Here is a 25,280-nt window from a genome sequence, read left to right as displayed (position 1 = left end):
CACTGCAAAGTGCAGCTTCCCAACGGGAGGCAATGGCACAACCCAATGAACTGGAGAAGATTTATGCTTTCTAAAGGAGTGGTCGTCCTGATAGGTTTGTATAGGTGATAAATAATTTGTTACTGGGGCCCCACCACTGGAGCCTTCACCGATACTAAAGTGGAAGTCTTGAGTCCCCTCTTCCATCCCCAGTGAGTTTCAATGGGGCCATTTCCTTCCTCCCTGCTGATGTCAGCTGCAGGAGCAGAAGGATAGATACAGAGATATGAGAGCTAGATAGATAAAATATCTTACCTAAACAGGGAATTTCAAGCTGTTTGTGTCTGTTGAGGACATTTGATCATTAATGAAGCCCTGTAATTACAGCAGCATAGGCAAGGATTACAGGTAATATGTCTGAGAAGGGGGGCAGGACCACAGGAGCATGGTAACAGGATTCTAGGATCCTTTATTGGTCCATAGCTTCACTTTATCTGTAATATGGCAGCCAATAATAATAAAGTAATAAGAATAAAAATAACCTGTTTGTGAAGGGGAGATCTAGATGAAGCTTTGCATGGTCATGGTCACTTCTTTGTGTTGAGTGTATCATTTTCATCTAATATTTTGTTTTATATATTTCTTTATGACCATTTTATGAGAATGTTTCTGCCCTCTTTATGTGAGTTCATTTGCTTGTGGATTGAGGTCTCCCTGTGAAGTACACGCCACGTTGTACACACTACAGACCGTGTGCATCAGGCTTGCTACCAAGGGTATTAGTCAGCAGTACATACCTAGGGAAATTAATATAGTAATGAAAACTCCAGATGAATCAGCCTCACCACAATCTTTCCCTTGGGAGACTAATGAGGTTGAGTTTAATGTGTTATTTTCATTATTCCATTTGAAATGTTTAAATATTCATTTCTTAAAATATTAATGGCTGGGTGCCTCAGAAATCACTAAAGTGAATACACATTCAAGTACGTTTTAGTGTAAGGAAACTTGTTTCTCCTTCACCATCCATTTTTGGCTGCAGCTTTTTTTTGACTGGATTTTATGTTGTGTCTTATCTTTTTTTGGACTGGATAGATTGGAGAAGGTTAAATGTTATGCACCTGTGTTAATTACTATCTATCTGTCTACAGTTAGGTCCATATATATTTGGACAGAGACAACATTTTTCTAATTTTTGTTCTGTACATTACCACAATGGATTTTGAACAAAACACTTCAGATGCAGGTGAAGTTCAGACTTTCAGCTTTATTTCAGTGGGTTGAACAAAATGATTGCATAGAAATGTGAGGAACTAAAGCATTTTTTAAACTCAATCCCTTCATTTCAGGGGCTCAAAAGTAATTGGACAAATAAAATTATGGAAAATAAAATGTTAATTTCTAATACTTGGTTGAAAAAAGCCTTTGTTGGCAATGACTGCCTGAAGTCTTGAACTCATGGACATCACCAGACGCTGCGTTTCCCTCTTTTTTAATGCTCGGCCGGGCCTTTACTGCAGCGGTTTTCAGTTGCTGTTTGTTTGTGGGCCTTTCTGTCTGAAGTTTAGTGAAATGCTCTACTGGGTTCAGATCCGGGGACTCGGCCATTCAAGAATATTCCAGTTCTTTGCTTTAATAAACTCCTGGTTGCTTTGGCTTTATGATTTTGGTCATTGTCCATCTGTATGATGAAACGCCGACCAATCAGTTTGGCTGGATTTGAGCACACAGTTTGTCTATGAAAACCCCAGAATTCATCCGGCTGCTTCTGTCCTGTGTTCCATCATAAATAAACACTAGGGCCCCGGGGCCACTGGCAGCCAAGCATGCCCAAGCATCACACCTCCTCCGCCGGATCCTTGGATCATGAGCTGTACCATGCCTTCGACCATACTTTTTTCTTTCCATCATTCTGGTAGAGGTTGATCTTGGTTTCATCTGTCCAAAGAATGTTCTTCCAGAAATGTGCTGGTTTTTTAAGATGTTTTTTTTTTTTTTAGCAAAGTCTAATCTAGCCTTCTTATTCTTGAGGCTGATGAGTGGCTCGCACCGTGCAGTGAACCCTCTGTATTTCCTTTCATGCAGTCTTCTCTTTATGGTAGATTTGGATATTGATACGCCTATATCCTGGAGAGCGTTGTTCACTTGGTTGGCTGTCGTGAAGGGGCTTCTCTTCACCATGGTAGGTGGATGGCTTCTCTTCACCATCCACCACTGTTGTCTTCTGTGGGCGTCCAGGTCTTATTGCATTGTTGAGGTCACCAGTGCTTTCTTTCTTTCTGTACCAAACTGTAGATTTTGCCACTCCTAATAGTGTAGCAATTTCTCGGATGGGTTTTTTCTGTTTTCGCATATGAAGGATGGCTTGTTTCACCTGCATGGAGACCTCCTTTAACCGCATGTTTACTTCTCAGCAAAATCTTCAAAATGCAAGCAACACACCTCATTTCAACTCCAGGCCTTTTATGTGCTTAATTGACAATGAAATAATTAAGGAATTGCCTGCACCATGAAACAACCTTTCTGTCAATTGTCCAATTACTTTTGGCCCCTTTAAAACAGGGTGTAAAGGAACTCCTAAACCCTTCATTGAATTTTAATTTCGATACCCTCAAATGAAAGCTAAAAGTCTGGACTTTATGACCATGTCCATTATATAACTATAACTTTGAATATGTTTTAGTAAACGGGTCAGGGTACTTTCACACTTGCGGCAGAAGATTCCAGCAGGCAGTTCCGTCAGGATCCTGATCCATATGACAAATGCATTGAAATGCGGAATCAGTCTCTCCGATGTCATCCGGAAAAACGGATCTGGCATTTATTTTTTTCACATTTTGTGTGGTCTGAGCATGTGCAGACCACAATGCCGGATCCTCCATTCATGCATGCCAATGGCAAAAAATGCCCGGATCCGGCATTTCGGCAAGTGTTCCTGAGAAGTCAAAAAGACTGAACTGAAGACATCCTGATGCATCCTAAACTGATTGCTCTCCATTCAGAATGCATGGGGATAAAACTGATCAGTTCTTTTCCGGTATTGAGCCCCTAGGACGGAACTCTATGCCGGAAAAGAATAACGCTAGTGTGAAAGTACCTTAATAAAAAGCAAAATTTGTGTCAGTGTCCAAATATATATAGGCCTAACTGTATCTATCTATCTGTCTCATATCTATCTACCTATCTAATCTATATCTATCTATCTATCCGTCTATCATTCCTTCTGTCTGTCTATCTTTTCCTTCTCTCTATCTATCCATTCTATCTATCTATCCATCTCATATCTTATCTATCAATGTCTGATATCAAGGCATACCTTTGCAACTCTTTAGGATTTTGTGTTTGTAGCTGTGACATTGCATGTATAATTTCTTTCAGATAAGTGCATTCTTTATTATTTTGGTCTATATCAATATGTAATACTTAACAGCTTTGCCGGAAAACATCTAAAGGAGCAGTGTTTTTACTGTGGGCTCCGGAAATGATTTTTTTCGGGACAGTGACATGTTCTTACCACACTGACTCGACCTAGTAGATACAGTTACCAGTAATCTTATTAGCAAGAAGAGTTTTAGTTCTAAAACATTTATACTTATTATTCGTTCTACTTTTAGTTGTTTTGCATATATATAAACTGATTTGCATTCAGATTCATATTTTTCATAGCTTTATTTTGTAAAGATTTTTTTTTTTATAATTTTTTGGTAACTTTATTTTATCATGTTATTGCTGTATGAACTTAAATATTCTTTGTCAATCCATGTAGTTCCTTTGAATATAATACATACTGTACATTAAACAGACTGGGATAAATTAGATGTTTTTTTATTTTTTTTATTAAGAGGGGGGGGGGGGGTGAGATTGTGGTTCCGTGTCCCAACACAGTATGTAGACAGAGTCATCTGTTCAGACATATGGATTGTTTGGCTACTGGACTGTATTCACTGCATTAATACTCCATGTCCAGGAGTGGACACAACTGTTCAGTAAACTGATGAGTAGAGACCCTGTTTAGAAGCTGGATAATGAAGATGGCAGTTTGGGGTGGGGGTGATTTTTTTATTTTTTGCAAATGCACAAGAAAATCTAACAATCATAATTACAAATATGGTAATATTTTTTTTTTAAATATTTATATATGATAAATATATAATATTTTGGAATCTCCCAAAAAAAAAAAATGAAATAAAAATGTGAAAACGTTTACATTTTTTTAAACTTTTTTAACCTGCATAGATGTGTGATGTTGATTTTTTTAAAGCTTTTAAGGTGTCATTTAGAGGTTTTCCTAAGGTGAGTGTCACGGTTACATCAGAAGCATTACATTGCAGGTACTGTATTTACCAGGTTATTGCATTAAAGGAAAATAAAAATAGATTAGTGCTGTAACACTGGCGGCCATAGACCAGTGATGGGAAAATGAAGCTCTTAGCCACGAGAAATAACACTTAGAATGAATATTTCATTCCACTGGCAAATCGTACGCCGCGGCTGAAAGCTTCCCAAGTTGTTAGTGCCACAATTGACCTACAAGTTTAATAGCTCACTTGGAGAAGCAAGTGCAAGTTCAGCACAGAACAGTCTCTGCTAGGAAGTCTACAGAGATTAAGATCAGCAAAGCAAATGGTAGAGCAGGGTTCCCGGGATGGGGGCCTTCTGGAAGGTTGGGAGCTGGTGTGGGTCTTCAGCCAGAATTCAGATGAAAACAGTGGGGAAAGAGAGACTGCCCTCATGTTCTGGCTGATTCTGGTCACCAGCCAATATTACACAACAGCTCCTCTGAATTGTGCGCTCAAAGGAGAACAATAGTCGTCATCTCTCTACAGAAACCTTTTCATCATTGGTCAAGTGTCTGTCATATTTCCCAGATATTTGTTATTTTCTTGGGGGGGTTTGGGTTTGGAATATTTTTTTTTTTTTATTTTGACACAGAATTAACTGTGACCATTTTTGGCACCCCCGACCATCCCCTACCCCCCAAAAACAAATGTGTCTGAAGTGGCATCAATCTAAATGGAAGAATGTTTTCATTACATATATATTACAATACTTACAATAGATATTTACAATACTTTATAATTTATATATTATAAAAATTATAAAAAAAAATATTATATTATTATTTTATATTATTTACTTGTTATATACCGTATCTTTCGCCCTATAAGACGCACCCAGGTTTTTGAGGAGGAAAATAAGAAAAAAAATATTTTTAACCAAAAGGTGTGCTTTTGGTGGGTTTGAACTAATGGCGGTCTGTGCATGACACTATTATGGGGGATCTGTGGATGATGCACTGTTATGTGGGGAATTTGTGGATGGCACTGTTATGTGGGGGATCTGTGGATGGCACTGTTATGTGGGGGATCTGTGGATGGCACTGTTATGGGGGGAGCTATGGATGGCACTGTTATGGGGGGAGCTATGGATGGCATTATTATGGTGGGGGATCTGTGGATAGCATTATGATGGTGGGGGGGATCTGTGGATGGTATTATGATGGGGGGGGGATCTGTGAATGGCACTGTTATGGGGTGGTGGATCCGTGGATGACACTGCTATATGTGTCATCCACAGATCCCCCCATAACAGTCCCATCCACAGACCCCCCCCCCCCCCCATCATAATGCCATCCACGGACCCCCCCCCCCTCCCCCATCATTATCCCATTCACAGATTCCTAGGGAGGCACTGTAGTAGGCGGGGAGAGCGCGGTGGGGCAGTGCAGGCACTGTACTCTGGCCCCGCAGCTCGGTATGTACTGTATTATACGTAGTGTTAATCATCAGATCTAAATTGAATAATGATGCGCTCCCCATGTGCTTACCGGTACACATGTCACGCTCCTGTAGTAAGCACTAGCAGGCAGGCCGGGCGGCCGTAACTCACGTGCCTGCCTGCTAGCTGCTAGTGCTTACTACAGATTTATAAAACTGATTTATATGAACCCAGCCTTGCACTAGAAATGGCTACATCCTCTATCTGCTAGGGCTTCTACTTTAAAGTAAATGTTTGCCTTCTAACACCTTTTTGTTTTTAGGTTCAACATTATGTGCTGATTATTTTTTAATACATTTTTATAGAAGCCACATAATTTTTTTTAGGATAAGAACCACTGCTAGGATGAGCTTCTTGTATATCATTTTATTATTGAGTTTTTTGACTACTTGTATGCACTTTGCTCACGAGCTGCCTCTAGTGGTGGTCGCAGGCATCCAGAATATAATCATTTAGCCTTATGTCTGTCAAAGGAATTGAAACCATAAACAAATAGTGAGCACTTAGGCCTCTTCTTAGGCCATGAAACCTATAAACATGACATCACATGGCCTAAGAAGAGGCACATTGAAGTGAATGGGGCTGAGCTGCAGAACCAAGCGCAGCCACTATTCAGGGGACGACGATTTTCTTAGTAACCTGTGAGGAGGCCAAGGCACTCACCAGCAGTCCGGTGAACCTCACAGCTTCAAACTGCTAGGATGCCAGGAGTAGGACCTCCTGATCTCATGTTGATGACCTATCCTGAGGCTGTCAATATGAAAATCCTGGAAATCCCTTTAAAGCCAGCCCAGAAGTCAGCTGTTCATGGCAGGGTCTACTGCATGGCCCCGAGCCTTCAGCTGTTTTTGACACCGGAAGCTCCAGTATACATTTCTCTTGTAAGTGGCTGCTGCAGGGATATTGTAGTATAACATGTTGGGCAGGTTCTCCAGAGAAAGAGCTGCGCCATCATGGGCTCTCCTTTTTGGCTCATAAAGAATTGTCCATAGCGGAGGACCCACCCCTATGTCATTTTTACTCTTTTTTCTTTGCAGTCCTACATTTCAAAATAATCCACCAATCACCTATCTAATGTAGGAAAATCTAACGGCGCACTGTTTCACAAATAAAATGCTAGAACTACTGTGGCACCTAAGCAGAATGTAATGGGGGTTAAGTGGGTGTAACTCCACATACCAGTTCAGTGGTCTGGAAAGATCACTAACATGCCTGCCAGTTGTGGAAGACTTAGAATGCTAGACCAAGATAATGGGGTAAAAAAAATCACAACAGGGTCAGTAATTTTTGGTTCTTAGCATTTCCAGACTCTAAATCTGTAAAAAGCCATTGCTTGTTGGCTTCCAGCAAGGAGGTGGTAGTGGTCACATTCAATAGAGGTCTTCAAGCTTCATGGGTAGGGAGGAATCTGACGGCCTACAAGGAAACCTGAAAGAATGTCTTGGTCGTAACTAAATTTTCACTAAATTTTTTGGAAAGAGTAAGAATTTTGCAAGAACAATGGAGCACCGGATTTTAAAAGATGCTGATATTTGGTGGTGAGGTATTCCGAATGATTTGCCATATACATTTTAAATATGTTTCTCCTCTTGACTTGAGAAACGTACATGGAGATGATGTCCTCACCAGCAGAGGGAGCAGTGATCTCTTCTGTCGAGTCTCCATCACTTTCCCACCTGCATGAACTCTTTTTCCCATCCAGTCTCCCATCTGGCCCCCGGATTGCCAGCTTGCATTTGATGACAAGCTATAATTTTGCACTCAATATGGGATTAGTCTAAGCTGATTTTAAACTTTAGTATCTTTTAACCTGCCACTTTATTGTAGACATCAGCTGGATGCTCAGTTTGATATTTGGGTACTAGCAATTATTTGTGCTGGAGACAAACTTGCTTCCAAAATCATTAAACTGAAACAACTAATTTATCTGGGGAACTTTTAGCTTACGTAATGTATTTTTCAGCCGATTTAAACCTATTCACGCTGTTTTATTCGTAATACATGATCCTCCCGTGTTTTGTAAACCAGAGTTGCTATTTTGTGAACTATTGATATGATACTATTATTAATGTAGATGCATGTACAGTTCACATCTTCGTCCAGTCCCTTCTCATTGGGTGAGTTTACACAGATAGCGTTACAGCAACTTAGCTGTAATTGCGGTGTGTAAATGGTTAATGACAGTCACTATTATCACGTTAATGATGATCCGAGGGAAGAACCCATACAAGATCATCCCAGTCATGAGTTATTATAATAGAGTATGAGCTTTATAAATTGATAACATGGTTCCATTCTAGTCACACTGCCAGAAGTATTGCTGTGTTCATATCTGTGTCTGGGGGTCCCTCAACCTTGGTGCAACCCAGGGGTCCCCATTATAAATCAAGGGCTTCTTTGGTATCGACACCCTACCATGTTTTCTGTTGTAAATGGAGACCATGACACCGATGTGAACAGAGCTTAAAGGAGTTGACCAGTTTACCATCACTTACCCCTTTAAAGTATGTTTACGTAATAAGAGCTTGACACCCCCTTTAAAACTTCTTATATATCTCCTAAATATCCCCTTTAAGTTACCTATATCTGTCTTATTAAGATAGTTTATCTTCAATTGGGTTGTCTGGTTTCAGTAAGAAACTGAACAACACTGGGAAACAGGCTGCAGTGGAGACGTGAGTTGTACTTTGAGGGATTATCCAACATTATATCAGACCTCAGAGTGGCCGACCCCCGCTGGTGATCCTTACCTGGTTCCTTACCTGTTTTTTAGACCCATTTTTGGCCCTGAATATTTTTATAAACTTTAATACATCAGTAGCCAAAGGCTATAAAGATTCTGTTTTTGGCCTGTTTTTTTCTATTCTGAAGTTCGTCCTCTATCGCTCCGATGGACGACGCTTCATCTCCCTGGTTTGCTAATATACCAATAGCTGGTCGCAGAGGAGACCTGCTCCCCTTGCATCAAATGACAATCGTGACTCAAGGGGAGCAGGTCACCGCTGCAGCCAGGTCATGTGCACCCTACCTGTCAACAGGATGTTGATACTAGAGAGATGAAGAGCAACCAAGGAGCGATAGAGACTAAAAACCAAACCAGTAACGAGGATCAGTTAAGAATGATCACCACCACGGGTCAGCCACTCTGAGGTCTGATATAAAGTTGGATATCCCCTTTAATTAGCGGATACAGCGCCTCCACTCTAGCTCTCCTAGCAAGGCTCTGCTTACTTAGCTGAAGCGGTGATGTTAAGTCAGTAACACATGACCCCCCTCAGGCAGTCACTGGCTGGTCCTGTGCACTGCTGAGGGCAATGATTGGTTGCAGCAGTAATGTGTTGACCTGATATGACGCTCCATCACCTTCATCAGGCCTGATAAAGGTGACAGAGCATCTCCAAAACGCATAGCTCATGTCTTGTTTTTTTTAGCATGTTTTTTAACAGTTTTTATTAGAAGTTCCTCCATGCAGCTTGCAGGTTTTTTTTACTGCTGTTCAAGCTACTTGTTTCACGTGTTTCTTCGGGCATACCCGAAGGTCCGACCGGCATAAGTGCGTGTAGGCGCACACTATATCCTGATGCTGTGTGCCATCAGGTCGCAGTGCAGCGCTGCAGGTAGAGCTTACTGGATCTCCCGAGTGGTGGCACCGAGCAGTAGAGGTAAGTTCTTCTATTTATTTTGTGTCTGATCTGGGGTCTGATGAAGATTGGGGGTCTGATCTGAGGCCTAATGAGGATTGGGGGGTCTGATTTGAGGTCTAATGAAGATTGGGGGTCCTCCACTAAAACCTAGTTGCGTCTTATGGTCAGGTGCTTCTTACAGAGCAAAAAATACAGTATATTTTTTCTATTTTTGTTTCTTTTCTTTAGTTTTAGTTTTTCATTGTAGAAATAAAAGCAACGGTGGATATAACCTTCCAATTTACATCAAGGATATATAGATTCATACTCCTTTTACTGGCATTTTCAATGTAAATTTTGTGCAAATGTTACCTCCCTTTTTCCATTTTATTTCTGGATAAACCCTTTAAATATTCTGCCTATTTTATTGCAGCACTTTCCGTTGATCAGTGTGCACGATTTATCGATGTTCATATTCTTTTCTTCACATTTGTATGGTCGATATATAGTTTTCAGATCTGTATAGTCCATAAAGCAAGTTTCTGGCTTCTATTAAAATCCAGCACAAAATCATTCCTCACTTTAACTGGATGATTGTGAAGTTTCGTCGTAATGTTACAGTCACAGAAGAGGAGGAAGCGTGTGCATTAAAAGCCTCACAGTTACAAGCTGTGAGATCCCCCACACCCCCAGCACATGGGTGATGTGACAGGATTGTTGTAGCGTTGTCATTCTCTCTTCAACCACTGCTAAATTGTAACGTTTCTGCCATCGTTACACAATACCTTGCCGATTGTAGACCCTTTGTCTCAGTCTGTGCCAGATATGGTAGTGTTCAGGTCGAAGGCAGGCGCCTGTACTATTCTTTTACATCAAATAATAGAAAACAAAAACTATCTTGGAACGTTGTAACACCTTTCTTTAGTCAGGTTCAGACTCATTAGCTAATGTATGCACGCCCACTCAACATGCCTGACGTTGATGGTCCTAATAACATCTGGGTGGCAGATCACATCAAGAGAAAGGAGCTTTATGAAAGGGAAACCAAGGAAATAGGTGATTGTTGGCATACCTCTAGACTCAGTGACATAAGTCTTCACTTTTTTGAAGACTGAATCCTAAAAAAAAACTCTTAATATTTAATTAAATCAATTGGTCTCTTCCAAAGCTGACCATAGAGTTAAGATTGGCCATAGATATGGGATGAAATTGTGCATAGGCACAGCGTAAAGCTGCCCATTGATGTAAGATAGACATTTCCATTGACTTCCTTTGTAAATGGCCATAGGCGTAAGATAAAACTGGACATGGACACAGGACAAAACTCTCCTTAGACCTAAGATGAAACTGACCCAAAAGGTACAAAAAATACTGTCCGTAGTTGTACGATAAAACTGACCCTAGCGGTAGGACAAAACTATCCATAGAATTAGGATGAAACTGGCCATAAACATCGGATAAAACTGACCCGAGACGTATGACAAAACTTTCTATAGACGTAGGCTGGAACTGGCCATTAGATGTAAGATGAAATTGGCCAAATACATGTAGCGCATTCAGAAAGTCTCCAGGCCCCTTCACTTTTTTCACATTTTGTTATGTTGCGGCCTTGTGCTAAAATAAACAAAATGTTTAAAATGTTCCTCATCATTTTGCACTTAGTACCCCATAATTAGAAAGTGAAAACAGAATGTTAGAAATCTTTGCTAATTTATTAAAATGGAAAAGTATTCAGACCCATTAATCAGGACTTTATTTGACCTTCGGCATCGATTACAACCCCCAGTCTTCTTGGGTATGATGCCGCAAGGTTTACACACCTGGATTTGGGGATTTTCTGCCATTCTTCTCCACAGATCTTCTCAAGCTCTGTCAGGTTGGATGGGGACCGTCAGTGGACAATCGTTTTTGGGTCTCTCCAGAGATGTTCCATTGGGTTCTAGTCAGGACATGGCTGGGCCACTCATGAACATTCACAGAGTTGTCTCTAAGCCACTCCTATGTTGTCTTGGCATTTGGTTCCTAGTCACCATTTTTACCAAGGTCCTTTTCTTCCTGATTACCTTGGTGGGATGGCAGCTCTAAGAAGAGTCCTAGTTGTTCCAAACTTCTTCCATTTAAGAATTATAGAGGCATCTGTGCTCTTGGGAACTTCCAGTGCAGCAGATTTTTTTTTTTGGTCCTTTTGCAGATCTATGCCTCTACGCAATCCTGTCTCTGAGCTCTACAGGCAGTTCTTTTCTCCATGCCTTGTTATTTGCTCTGATATCCACTGTAAGCTGTGAGATTTTGTATAGAGAGGTCTGTGTCTTTCCAAATCATGTCCAATCAACTGAATTTACCACCAGAACTAAACTTCAAGTGTCTGAATACTGGTGCTGGTTTGAAAAATGCAGAATATGTTTTGTGATTCAGCCCCTTTAGGATTGTTTGTAAAATTTATTCTAGGCCTGGGAAATTTTTAAATAATTTTTTTACATTAACAATATTTTGCAGAATCAGAGTTTGAATAAAGTTAGAAGACTCATTTTTAGATTTTATTTTGGTTTTGTTTCATTTTGGTTTACCAGTTGCATACCTTGAGGAGAGGACCTTAATGAAATCTCTGAAAGCAAGTGATGGGGCTAAGATGAAACTTATAGGGAAACAGGCAAAGGGCCACTTGGGGGATCATTTATTAAGACCGGCGTTTTAGGCACCAGTCTTATTAACCTAATGCCCTGGCGGTGGATCCGCCAAAGTTATGAAGAGGTGCCGGCCTCTACATAGCTTCAGCTCCTCCACCGCCAGTCAGATTGTAAGCCATATTCCATGCTGGTTTAAATTTAGACCATTTTCTATGCCTAAAACAGGCGTAGAAAAAGATAAATGAGATGGGCCTGCCGGACCTGACCACACCATGTCCCCTTTTTTAGATTTGGGGTGAGCAGGGAAAAGTCGCAGATTGCGGCGCAAATAACTTTTATGCCGCAAGCTACATATGCTGGCGTATATCTGATAATAAATTACCCCCTTGGTGTTTACCTTTCAGAAATGTGACCAGCACCCATGGGCAGTATAACAGGTGTAACATGCGTCCATTATATGTAAGTTACTTTGTATGGAACTGCCACAACCGTATCTTTAGCAGGCTATCTGCAGAAGATATCCCACTGACATCAACATTAGGCGAGACATCTTCCTCCTTTCAGACCCCCTCAGTGTTGCTGGCACCACCAGGATGTAATTATTCCCCGCTGAAGGAGAAATAAGAAGGACTGGTTAATGGTAGAGATTTCAAAAATGCTTGAAGAACTCATTCTACAATAATGAGTGATTCTGAGTTCTAGAATTGTCTAATATAATTAACATTTTCACCAGTTGGGGTCCTTTGTTGGTCGAAATTTTGAAATTTGAAGGGATGTTCCATCTCCAGCAGTCCTTCGTTGTAGAGAACAATGGGCCTTATGGTTCTTGTTTTGTTTTTTTTGTTACTTTTGTTATGTTTGTTTTACAAAGTATTGTTGTTTTTTCAGTTTTATAAAAATCCTGAGAAAGTGGATAGTAAAGAAGGGCAAGGTAAAGAGAGAGAGGAGTGATAAATGGGATGGCAAGTTGTGGGCCATAATGTTATGTTGGGGGGGAATAGTCCCAAAGAGCCTGGCATGGTCAGAAAAGGTCTAGTTGAAGGGCAGTCTTTTTAAGACGGAGAATCTGTTCAATGTTATCACTCCCAGCACTGGGGCCTGAAGTCTTTAATGCACCCTGAATTGATAGGTAATTCTCTATATCAGGGCTACTCAAGTACTTTTTGTAAAGGTCCACATACCCGAGTCTGCGGTAGGATGAAGGTCCGAGCTTCAAAACAAAAAATATATAAGGACAACACGATTGGCGTGTAGCGCAACATTATTATTATTAATATTTTTTTTACATTGTAAAAAATCAAAGTAATAATGCCCATTGTGCCCCCTAATAGTAATAATGCCCATTGTGCCCCTTCACAGTAATAATGCCCATTGTGCCCCTTCACAGAAATCATGCCCATTGTGCCCCTTCACAGTAATAATGCCCTCTGTGCCCCCTTCATAGTAGAAATCCCCATTGTGCCCCCTTAATAGTAGTAATGCCCATTGTACCCCCTTCAAAGTAATAATGGCATTGTGCCCCCTTAATAGTATTAATGCCCACTGTGCCCTTCACAGTAATAATGCCCATTGTGCCCCTTCACAGTAATAATGCCCTCTGTGCACTGTGCCCCCTTCAGAGTAGTAATGCCCTCTGTGCACTGTCCCCCCTCTATAGTAGAAATCCCCTTTGTGCCCCCTTAATAGTAGTAATGCCCACTGTGCTAGTAATGCCCATTGTGCCCCCTTCACAGTAATAATGCCCTCTGTGCCCCTTCATAGTAGTAATGCCCTCTGTGCACTGTGCCCCTTCATAGTAGTATTGCCCTCTGTGCACTGTGCCCCCTCCATAGTAGAAATGCCCGTTGTGCCCCCTTCATATTAGCAATGCCCATTGTGCCCCCTCCAGAGTAAAAAATGCCCATTGTGCCCCCTCCAGAGTAGAAATGCCCATTGTGCCCCCTCCAAAGTAGAAATGCCCATTGTGCCCCCTCCAAAGTAGAAATGCCCATTGTGCCCCTCCAGAGTAGAAATGCCCATTGTGCCCCTCCAGAGTAGAAATGCCCATTGTGCTCGCTTCACATTAGCAATGCCCATTTTGCCCCCTCTGTGTTAAAAAAAAACCCCCAAAAAAACACTACCTACTCACCATGTCCCATTCCTGAAGCTCACAGTCCTCTCTCCCCTGCAGACACAGTGTGGGCGGAGCATGTGCATTTTTGGACTACAGGCTCCGCCCACACAAGCTGGCCATGCGATCTGTGGCGGCTGAATGGGGGAGCGGAAAGACTTCTTCCTGCTTCACCATTCAGAGAGCCGCCGGCCTGAAGGAGGGGAGGAGCGCGGGGAGTAGAGCGGTGACTGACAGGACCGCAGCTCCCTGCGTTCCAGCAATAAGGGCTTCCATCTGTATTGATGGAAGCGCTCATTGCTTCTAGACTGTGGCACCCCCTGAGAGCTGGCACCCAGGTGCATGCAGGGGTCCGGACAGCTGGCAACCGAATCCGGACAGCGGTCCGCCAGTTGAGTACCCCTGCTCTATACCATGCAGTTGCAAAAATAAGGGCTTATGGACATGGCCATTGTTGGTCGTTTGTGCACCATTTCATGGATGCAGTCCACATATTGTAGGCACAGGCCAACAACAGACGTGGGCATGAGGCCTAAAGGTTAATGGGACTGTATTTAAGAAGTTGGGATGAAGGAAAATTTTTAAGGAGGGGGCAAAGGAAGAGAAGAGATGTAAACCTAGGTGTAGGTCATGCATGCTATGGGGGAAAGGGGCTGCATGCGCAAATAAAAATAATATATAATGTATCATTTAGATACCATTCTGTATACTCTGCCTCATCCCTACTGCTTATCTATTTTATTGTCATGATGTGATTGACCCCACTCATCAAAAACAGGCAGACATCACCATAGAATGAGACGATACCGTGTCAGGCGCTGCAATCCCTCAAATCGTGTGAAATACTAAAAGTCCCTGCAACCTTCCTGCTGCAGCCGCGTGTTGCCTAAAAATAGCAAAGACAAGTGTTTTCCTATTTCAAAATTAAACCGATGGTCTGAAAAGCAGTTTTTATGTGCAATTAATAAAAATCTTTAAATTATTAATCCCGAAGAAACACATCAATAATGGATTGGAAGCTGTAAGCACACATCAGGGACTGGGAAGCAATTTTAGCAGTAAGTGCCTGTCTGCCTTGCTTGCCTAGAACCCTGGCTAAGCAGCAGGTCCCAGCTCCCAACATTTCTATCTGTAGAGTGCCAGATGATTTTTCCACTCTGGCCATTGCTCTGAAATCTGTGTAATTGCCAGGAACTCAGCAATGATATAGCTTCTTTTATAACTTTAAAGGGGTTGTCCGGGTTCAGAGCTGAACCCGGACATACCCATATATTCACCCAGGCAGACCCCCTGATGCTAGCATCGGAGCATCTCATGCTAGATCGCGCAGGGCACTGGCTCTTTTGTTTACAACAACACACTGCCGGGCGTGTGTTCGGCGAGTTCGCCGGCTCTGATGGGCCTGCTTTAGCGCTGCCCTAGCCGTTTTACTGGCTAAAGCCCGCCCATCAGTGCCGGTGACGTCACGGGCTTCCTGGCAGCCCCATGGAGAGCCCGGTTCGTCACCGGAACTCCTGAAAATGAATCGCGCAGGGCAAAGGAGAGCATCGGAGGATGAACTGCTCCGATGCTCAAGTCAGGGGGGCTGCCGGGGGGGAAATGGAGGTATGTCCGGGTTCAGCTCTGAACCCGGAAAACCACTTTAAGGCCTCATGCACACAACCATGTTCGATTCAATAGGTCTGCAAAGAATGTGGACAGCACAGATGTCATCTGTGTGCTGCCTGCATCCATTTGGGCATTCTGAAAATTATAGAACATGTCCTATTCTTGTCCGTTTTGCAGAAAAGAATAGTAATTTCTAGTATTAAATCGCGGAATGCACACGGCCGATATCCATATTTTGAGGATCCGTGGTTTGCCGTCTGCAAAACCCATACAGTTGTGTGCCTAAGGCTGTCTGACCATTCCACCCCTTTAAAATGTATTCTAAAATGAAAATAAAAACTTTAAAGGGGTCATTCGTCCTCTATATATGAATAGGCTATCCTTCCGATTGGTCATCAATATCAGATTGGTGGGCACCCCCATGATCTACCAATTTCATCATCTGGCGGAACCGGAAACTATAGTGGACGGAGCCAGTAGCAGACAGCTCCATACACTGCGCAGTGGCCGTGCCGGGGTATTTCAGCTTAGCTCCCATTCACGGTATGATTTTTGGCACCTGCTAAGAACAGACACACCATACAGCAGCACATAAACTTCCTGTATCTCCACAGTACAGAGCTATAGGTACCGTACAGATATATTTTTCATCTGCATTTAATGTTTTTATGACTGTGTTCTTCATCTAGATTTTACATGTTTGCCTATATCTTTTCACCTTTTTGCCTTTTTACATATACTGTTTAGCATATTTTCCATGATTTTTTAAATATGTATATGGTTTTGCCCTCTTTTACGTTGCATTTTGACATAAAGATTTCACTGAAACCACTGGATTATGGGCACCTATGTTGTTCTAATGACTTCTAGTGCCTTATATGTTAAGAGCCATTATAAGCCGTGTTTTGTGTTGTTTGCTTTTTGTTATTTTTGGAGTCACTCTGTACATTAGGAGAGTAAGAGTCTCTCTCGCTCTTTTTCATGCCCTGGATTCCACTCTCACACGAGGCGGCAGATTGTGTGTTGTTTTATAGTCTAGATTTATTTCTGGCTATTTCTCTGCTCATTGATAAGACACGGATTTATCCCACAAACACTAATTACGTCCTCCTTACTGTGTACTTTGTTTTGCTTGTTTTACAGAATAAAGCAATTATTGCACGTGTGAGAAACTTGTCAGATACGGTAGTTGGCCTTGAATCATTTATCGGCTCAGAGAGGGAATCCAATCCATTATACAAAGACTATCATGGTGAGTTCAATTGTCCACAGACCTGGTGAGCGGCGGAGAAGCTTCTGTGGACTACGTTAATGCTAACTTCATGGCCCTTTTTCATTTTCTATGGCGGGTGTCTGGGGTATCCTTGGACAGAGGCAAATGTCAGAATCGAAATCCTAAACATCACTTCAAGCAGCACGTAAAGTCAATGTACTAGAAACAGAACTTATCCTAGTAGGAATGAAGGCGTGGAGAATTGGAGAGCATCTCTTGCTTTGTTGGCTGTAGACCAAAAAGTCATAGTAGCGCTGAACACCAGTTTACACCAGTCTACTTTTCTGTGAGTGTAACTGATCTTTATCTTCAGATCTTGGCTCGTCACCACCAATCCAAATTGCTGTCTACCCTAGAGCTCAGACTGGCCAAAGACGCTCAGATACGTGTAATTCAGCTGATGCTTTGTTTTTGGTTCTGATAGTTGACAATAGTCTATAGAAAAGTCTATTCATTTAGCTAAAAAAAATATATATTTGACAAGCTTTAGATTTTTTTTCTTGTTCTCTGTTCATTTTCACTACTATGGTAGCATTTCATACCAATCTGGTTAGTGGAACTGAGTTTTCTTTTAAGCAAAAATTATTCAAACTGGTACAATCCTGGCCATACACACTAGATAGACGATGGTTGACCAGCAGTTGGACAAGCAATCAAATGGTAAACGGTTGTTTTGCAGATGTAGCCATACACATTTTATTCCATATTGGCCTGTATGGTTGTCCAGATTGGCCATACATGTTCATTGAAACCGGGGCAATGAACGAAAGATCTACTGGTCCTACTGGAGGAAAATTTCAAGCACAGCCAACTTCCATTCAGACGATGGTGGTCTGTCATCACTCGGCTAAAACTTCACCTGACAAACAATCATTTTGGTTGAAATCGTCCATTTTCATTAACTTAAAACTAACACTAAGTTCACACTTATTTGATCAGTTATTTCCATCAGTTATTGTGAGCCAAAACCAGGTGTGGGTCAAAAACACAGAACAGATGCAGATCTTTCCAATATACCTTACTGATCAAACAACTGAAGTGTGAACCCAGCCTAATATGTATGGCCACCTTAAGTCTTTGTACCCACGTCCAACCCTAAGCTAAAGCTTACCTACACATGAGTTGGCTTTCAGACAAATATTCCCATGGTTGACCACTGTCTCCATCTATCTAACATGACCAATACTTATTTCCTTCAACATCTGCCAATGATGGACTGTAAAGGGTCAGAAACACAAATGCAAGACTGTTCCTTGGTGCTGCCTGTGTTGGAAGAGCACTAAACCTGAGTTGATGCTTGAAGGTTTTAAAAGCTTTTATCAAAGTAGAAGACTCACTACGTTTTAGAATCAGCTGATTAATTACTCAGTCATTACACTGGTCCAGTTCCAAAATGCGTTAGGCCCTACACTTCAATAAGTCTTCAAAATAAATCTAGCATAGCCTAATAGAGGGTTCTTCCACGTATAGGCAGCACCAAGGAACAGTTCTTAGTTTCTCGTCTTTTGACCCCAGACATCAGATGACACAGGACCAACTCCAGGCTGGGGTTTGCTTGTAACTATATGCCACATAGGATGCAGGGTTGCCAACCGTTCAAAAATTTCTGGACAGTCCGTAAAAATTGGTGTGTTCGTGATTTTTTTGAGGCTGGTGGTACCTGACTAGATTAATTTGGTGGTACAGCTCACAGTAAATGCTGGTAACGAGTTTATATCAGTATAATGAGCTGTAAACCTGTATAACTTATAATCTTTAGAATTCATCATGGTTTTTAAATTTGTCCATAAAAAATGTTGGCTGTCTGTAATTTTGGGATAAGTTGTCCAGAAAAAAGAAAAATTCTGGTTGGCAACCCTGATAGGATGATGACAACACCCCCAGTGATTATTATTAATTTTTTTTTACTACCCTCCTATTGTTATCAAGTAGACACCCTGTGCGCACCTTTTTAGCTCTTCACTTTAGCAGAATATAAGTGGCACTTTTGGCAGACTTTACTCTCTGCATCTGATGATCAAGATGTTCCCCACAGTCTCACTACTCAATTTATTCACAGAATAGAGGCCGCCATAAACATCTGCACCTTTTTTATCCGCTGCTTTGTGTCTTCTGCTGACAGTACCTGTATGACAACTGGGAGGGAGGAGATCTGATTTCCCTGCCACTGGCCGTCCCTTATTTCCCAAATTGTTTTCTCTTACCTGTGAGAGGACCAGGTTGCAATATTGTAAGGATGATACAGTGCAAATGTGCTCCAGTGTGAAGCTATGTCAAAGGCGAACATCGACCTTAAATCGGGCAGGGTAAAATTTGTCTTAAATCTAATAAACAAAACAACATTTTGGGGCGAATGATTTTGAGCTATTATTGGGGTGTCAATTGATGAAGCTTGCTAGTGCCTAGACAATTACAGGCACCATGAATGGATTTCTTCTATAATTACCAAAGAGGTTTCTAGAATAAATCTTGTCCACATTTCCTGCTTGTTAATCTTTAGAGATGCCCCCCCTCCCCTTTAAGTAAAGTGCATTAAAGCACCAAAAAGGGAACACGGAATTTCCTTGCATGTTGTCAAGTCAGATTAGCAAGGCACGTCTCAAGCAGATGTACATCTCAATAGGCTGGCTTTGGGGAATTCATAGGCTAAGGAGGCTTGGCAGTCATCTGACCAGCCAGTCGAAGTTGTCATGAAATCAATAGTTTTAAACTGGGAAGCTCTGTAGTCCGAGATTGGGGGAAGCATTTAATATAGCTGCTGATGCTCAATTATTTATAGAGTTACTAAAAGAAAAATTACAGAGAGGTTCTAGCTGAGGAGGGTAAAAGACAACGGATGTTAGGTGCCTGGTCTCTTGCTGCTATGTGCTCTTCACCGACTATACTGATCAAGAATAGAAATACATTAAAGGGGTTGTGCAAGAATGGGGTTGGTAAACCCCCCCACTTGGCTGGACCTGTAATGGAAAGATTACTAACCTGCTTCCCTGCCCTGGCTTCCCGCTCCTTCTCCTCCCGGACTACGATGCTCCACTGGGCTCCTTCAATGTCCATACCCGACTAGACGTCACCGCAGCCAATCACAGACTGGATCCCTTTACATCATGACAAATGGTCACATAATGCAAGGGGATCCGGTCTCCGCCATGCCCAGTGATTGGCTGCGGCGATGTCAAACAGGATGTTGACATTGAGAAGTCCAGTGGAGCATCGCCAGCCTGGAGGAGAAGGAGCGGGGAAGCAGGTAAGTAATGTTCTCTTTACAGGTCCAGCCAAGTGCGGGAGGGGCTGGCATTCTTGCACAACCCCTTTAAGGTTACCATTGATTAATTCTAATAATAACATAAAACCCACTTATGCCTTACAGTGGAGTTATCTTTTCAGATTATGCTCACATGCTATAGTACTACCTGAAACTGTGATTGCAACAGCAACACTTTTTTTCTTTTTTAGAATTTATTTTAAAAAAACGTTATGTTAAAAATGTTCAAGGGGACCTCATCATGGGAACATATTATTTTAAGGGGTTCTCCGGGACTGTTAAGATTGATGGGCTTTTTAGGACCATCATCCGTCTCAGTTGGGTGGGGTCAAGCTCTCAGCAGCCCTGCCAGTTGACTGAAGGGGCTGTGGTGCTTTAGCGAGTGCCATGTCCCTTCATTGTTTACTAGTCCCATCTCCATACTTTTCGTAGCGGATGTGCTTGGTATTACAGCTCATAGTGCAGTCGCGTTCAACTTTTGACAGAGATGCCAGGTATCCACCCCCTCTGATCTAATATTGATTGCCTATCCTCAGAACAGGCCATCAGCTTTCTAGTCCTAGTGCAGCTCTTTAAATTTAATTGTAAACTTTTTAAATTTTTGGTGGCTTTTTTTTTGTGCCTATTACAATTATCACATAGGCCGCTAGACCACACGCAATAGGCTGACCTTGCATGTTTTGTGCAGCTTACTTTCCAGCTTTGCTGTGTAGACTTGGATAGGAGCAACAGAGTAATGTGATTATTATTAATTGCAGGTCCACTGCACTGCTGGAGGACTTGATCAGTCAGGACACAAATAGGGCTCTGTGTGCAGCTCTTCTGACATATTTGTCTAGCAGATCATTCATTTTTCTCTTCGTGTTCTCAAACCCCCGATCAGAATTGTCTCTGGTCGTAAGGCAACTGGCTGTAGCAAAATGTAGGAATCAATGACCCCCATTGCATTTTCAAATATTAAAGTATGGTAGCTGGCTCTAGAGGACAAACCCTGTCCATATGCCGTATTAGGGTTTATGAAGATCAGAAGTGGGGGGGGGGCTCACTCATGCCCCCTCTAAGAACCAGAATGGAGAACCATTTTGGTCGCCCATATATTACATGGAGGTCAAGTGATGCCACACTGTAATATCTGGCCAGACATGAATATCATTTGTGATAACGGCTAACTGATAGCGCCCCATTTAACCACAGCAATCACAGTTGTGAAACTTAAAGGGGTTGTGTCATGGAACATATTCTACATTTTTCCAACCACCACCTGGACCTGAATACTTTTGTAATTGCATGTAATAAAAAAAAATTGTATAACCAATGATCCATTCAATAAAATGTATCTGTATAGCGCCACCTGCTGTTTGTTCTTTTCCTTATTTTTTTGGTCCGTCTTACTGAGCTGGTCGCACGCGCTCAGTTTAAATCTTCAACTGCCCCCAGCTATATCTTCTGTTACAAGCTGAGGCAGTGACAGGGAGAAAGCTGCAACAGAAAGGACACACTCCCTGAACTGCCTAGCTGAAGATAATCTAGCAAAGCAATTGGAGCGGTGAATGGGGAGATCTCTGGACCCATGTGAGGTACAGGGCTGGTTCCAGCTTTGTTAGAAAGGTATTGTCATGTCTGATTTTCATTTTTTACATTAATCATGGCATTCGAGAGTATTGCCAACCTGGCCTCCATAGAAAATGGCACCTTATTTATTATAAGTAGGAATAAATGGAAATGTAATGTCTATCTGATTTTTTATTTTATTTACATACTATATTTTGATGCATTTTATATATTAGCTGTGTTTTCTCTTATAATGTCCCTTTATACATTTGCATAACCTGAGCCGCGTCCTCTTTAATATTTTCTGCTTGCCCTGTAAAATGAATTCATATTGCTTCTCCTGTGACAGATATGTGGCCACTCTCCAGAAATGTTTTTTTTTTTTTTTTTTTTTTCTGTGGTCTACTAAGCTTTTATTCCCCAAACAAAATACAATATGTCTACCAACCAATATTTTTTTGTGTAACGGAGAAGCTGAACATATTTGACTCTTTGCCAATTTCCAGATCTGGCAATCCCAGTCCAGTTGTGTAAAAATAAAGTCAAGCGTTGGATGAATGGGGAGGGGGAAGAAAAGATAAAGGTGGGATTTCAAGGATGTATTATTCGCCAGCAACCTCCTAAAATTTTCCTACTTTTCTATCCAGCATGTGTCCTACTGCTGCTGAGTATGGCACGGCTATCTCCGTGAATGGAGCGGCAGCGGGCATGCTCGACCGTCACTCCATTCAAGTTAGCAGAGACAGGGGACTCAGGGACCCCCTTGTAGTGATCAGTGGGGGTCTTGGTAATAGGGCCCTCCATGAGCAAACATTTCTAACCTGTCCTGTTGATATTTGATAAAATCTTTGCTTCTGAAGCCTTTGTCGTGCAAGCACGACCACCACTTCTACATTGCACGGTGGTGGTAACTATGAAAATGAGCAATGTATAATGTGATGGAAAAATGAATCCAGCCAGCAAAGGAGGCAATATAGACAATCACAATACATTAGTAAGTGCCTTGTATTCATTTTATCTACATGATAAATGCCATCTGCTGAAGTGACACAAGCCCTTTAATGGTAGAAACCGTGTTCTTGGTTGACACCATGGCGGGACACTAATGAACTACACAACTTCCTTTTTCATGGCTTTTGTGACCATAACCCTAGTGTAAGAGGTAACTTTTGGCCCTATATTAAAGGGGATGAGACTGTTGATAGTACTATATGGTTTGGACTCTAATAAACACCTCAGCCACTGCATACCACTAGTTTGAAGAAGATTGTGTTAATTAGTTCTTGTTTTTTTTCTACAAGAGGTTCTGCCATAGTGGAGCCATGCTCCATGAGAAATAATGTTCACTGTATTGTAAATTATTAATCATAAGTCCTATATTTTAACCTTAACCCCTTAAAGGGTTGTCCCACGAAAAATATTTAGCAGTTTTTAAACCAGCACCTGGATCTAAATACTTTTGTAACACAAAATGTATCTGTAATGCGCCACCTGCTGTTTTTTATTTTCTTATTTCTTTTGTCCTGCTTACTGAGATGGCCGCACATGCTCAGTTTCATCCTTCAGCTGACTCCTGAGCTGTGATAGGGAGAGCTGAGACACGCCCCCTGAGCTGTGATAGGGAGAGCTGAGACACTCCCCCTGAGCTGTGATAGGGAGAGCTGAGACACTCCTCCTGAGCTGTGATAGGGAGAGCTGAGACACGCCTCCTGAGCTGCAATAGGGAGAGCATGGACACTCCCTCCTGAGCTGCATCAGAATGGACACTCCCCCGGAGCTTCCACCTTGATATTAATCTAGCAGAGCAATGAATGGGGAGATCTCTGGATCCATTGGAGGTACAGGGCTGGTTCTGTGATTTTCATTTTTTACATCAGTCATGGGAGAACCCCTTTAAAGAGATTATCTCATGATACAAATGAAAATCAGACCTAAAGCGCCAAATTTTCATTGCTCCTATAGCTCTGCTTCGGTGCAAAAGCACTGGCGTGGACGGTCAATGGAGTATCAAATGACCTTTATTTTCACAGATGAGCACATATACATAAAATAACAACACATTTCGAGGAATCTAAGCTCCCCTTCATCAGGTTACAAGATCTGTAGTGTAAACAGTATACATGTGGGTTTTAAACCCTAAAAAAAGCCCCAAAAAAGCATCTGTGTGCTGTCCCATAGAGGTGGGGCAGCCCGCCCTCATGTCCTTTCTGCCGCAGCTCTCTCCCTATCACAGCTCAGGGGACATGTCCTTTCTGCTGCAGCTTTCTCCCTGTAACTGTCACAGCTTCTAACAAGATACAGCTGGTGGCAGTTGAAGCATGGAACTGAGCATGTGCGACCAAGTCAGAGATGTCACTCAGGTGGGCAAAGAAATAAAGAAAAGAACATGCAGCAGATGGCACTATACAGATAGATTTTACTGGCTATAATACATTTTTGAATTAAATGCAATTGCAAAAGTATTCAGAGCCAGGAGTAAAATAGAATCTAATGTTTTTTTTGTGGGAAAACCCCTTTAAAAGGGTAATCAGTGGGGGTGTCACACCCAGGACCTCCGCCGATCAGCTTTTTGAGAAGGCACTGGCGCTCCTGTGACCGCTGCAGCCTTTTCTGTTTTTACCAAGCACAGTGCCGTACATTGTATAGTGGCAGTGCTTGGTATCGCAGCTCAGCCTCATTCTCTTCAATTCCAAGCACATTTGCTATACAATGTACGGCGCTGTGCTTGGTAAAAACGGAGAAGGCCGCGGCGCTCACAGAAGCGCCAGTGCCTTCTCAAGCAGCTGATCAGCGGTGGTCCTGGGTGACGGAGCCCCTACCGATCAGATACTGATAACCTATCCTGAAAATCCCGGAAAACCCCTTTAAGGACATAAGGGGTCATTTATTAAGATCTGCGTTTTATATTATCTTTAATATTCTTTTTTTATTGTCACATTACACTTAATTTTTTTACTTTTTTTCTTTAAATTCCCACTAGGCGGTTTGAACATGCGATCACAAAACTTTTGATTTATTAAGCAAGTGCCTGCAGCATGCCCCCTGTAGTAGAAGATTCATACTTACCTGCCCCACCCCGCTCCTATCCTCCTCACTGTCACCGCTGTCTCCATCTTACAGTCCCCGCATTGTTTACATCCAGTTTGGCATGGGTACAGTCACACGCACCGCTGCAGCCAATGACTGGCTTCAGCAGTGACATGCTGCTTGTGGCCACATCAATCCGGAAGCCCGTCTCCCGGCTGGAGCGTTGCATGTGACCACACACATGCACTGCCGGATGGAAACATTGTGGGGACGGTGGAAGACGGAGAAAACAGATGCAGCCAGAAGGAGCGGAACGGTGTGGAGCAGGTAAGTATGAATCTTCTATTTCAGGGGGCAGGCTGCGGGCACTTGCTTAATAATCAATATTACCGAGAGAGTCCTAAGTCAGTCCTAAGGTGGCACGTCTGGGGGGCTGTCCTGG

General features: G+C 42.2%; 1 protein-coding gene across 3 annotated transcripts in view; it reads left to right on the top strand.

Moving 5' to 3' along the window:
- Nucleotides 1-25,280, top strand: part of ELP4 (elongator acetyltransferase complex subunit 4) — a 242,131-nt gene that overhangs the window by 119,594 nt on the left and 97,257 nt on the right. For all 3 annotated transcript variants that reach the window (XM_044270248.1, XM_044270250.1, XM_044270249.1), the window contains exon 8: nucleotides 16,869-16,977. In XM_044270248.1, the coding sequence (XP_044126183.1) occupies nucleotides 16,869-16,977 (109 nt within the window). The remainder of the gene's footprint in view (nucleotides 1-16,868; nucleotides 16,978-25,280) is intronic.

Source organism: Bufo gargarizans, chromosome 10 (assembly GCF_014858855.1).
Source record: "Bufo gargarizans isolate SCDJY-AF-19 chromosome 10, ASM1485885v1, whole genome shotgun sequence".
NCBI lineage: Eukaryota > Metazoa > Chordata > Amphibia > Anura > Bufonidae > Bufo > Bufo gargarizans.
The sequence above is the reverse complement of the archived record's forward strand: the minus strand, read 5'-3'. Positions and strand labels throughout refer to the sequence as shown.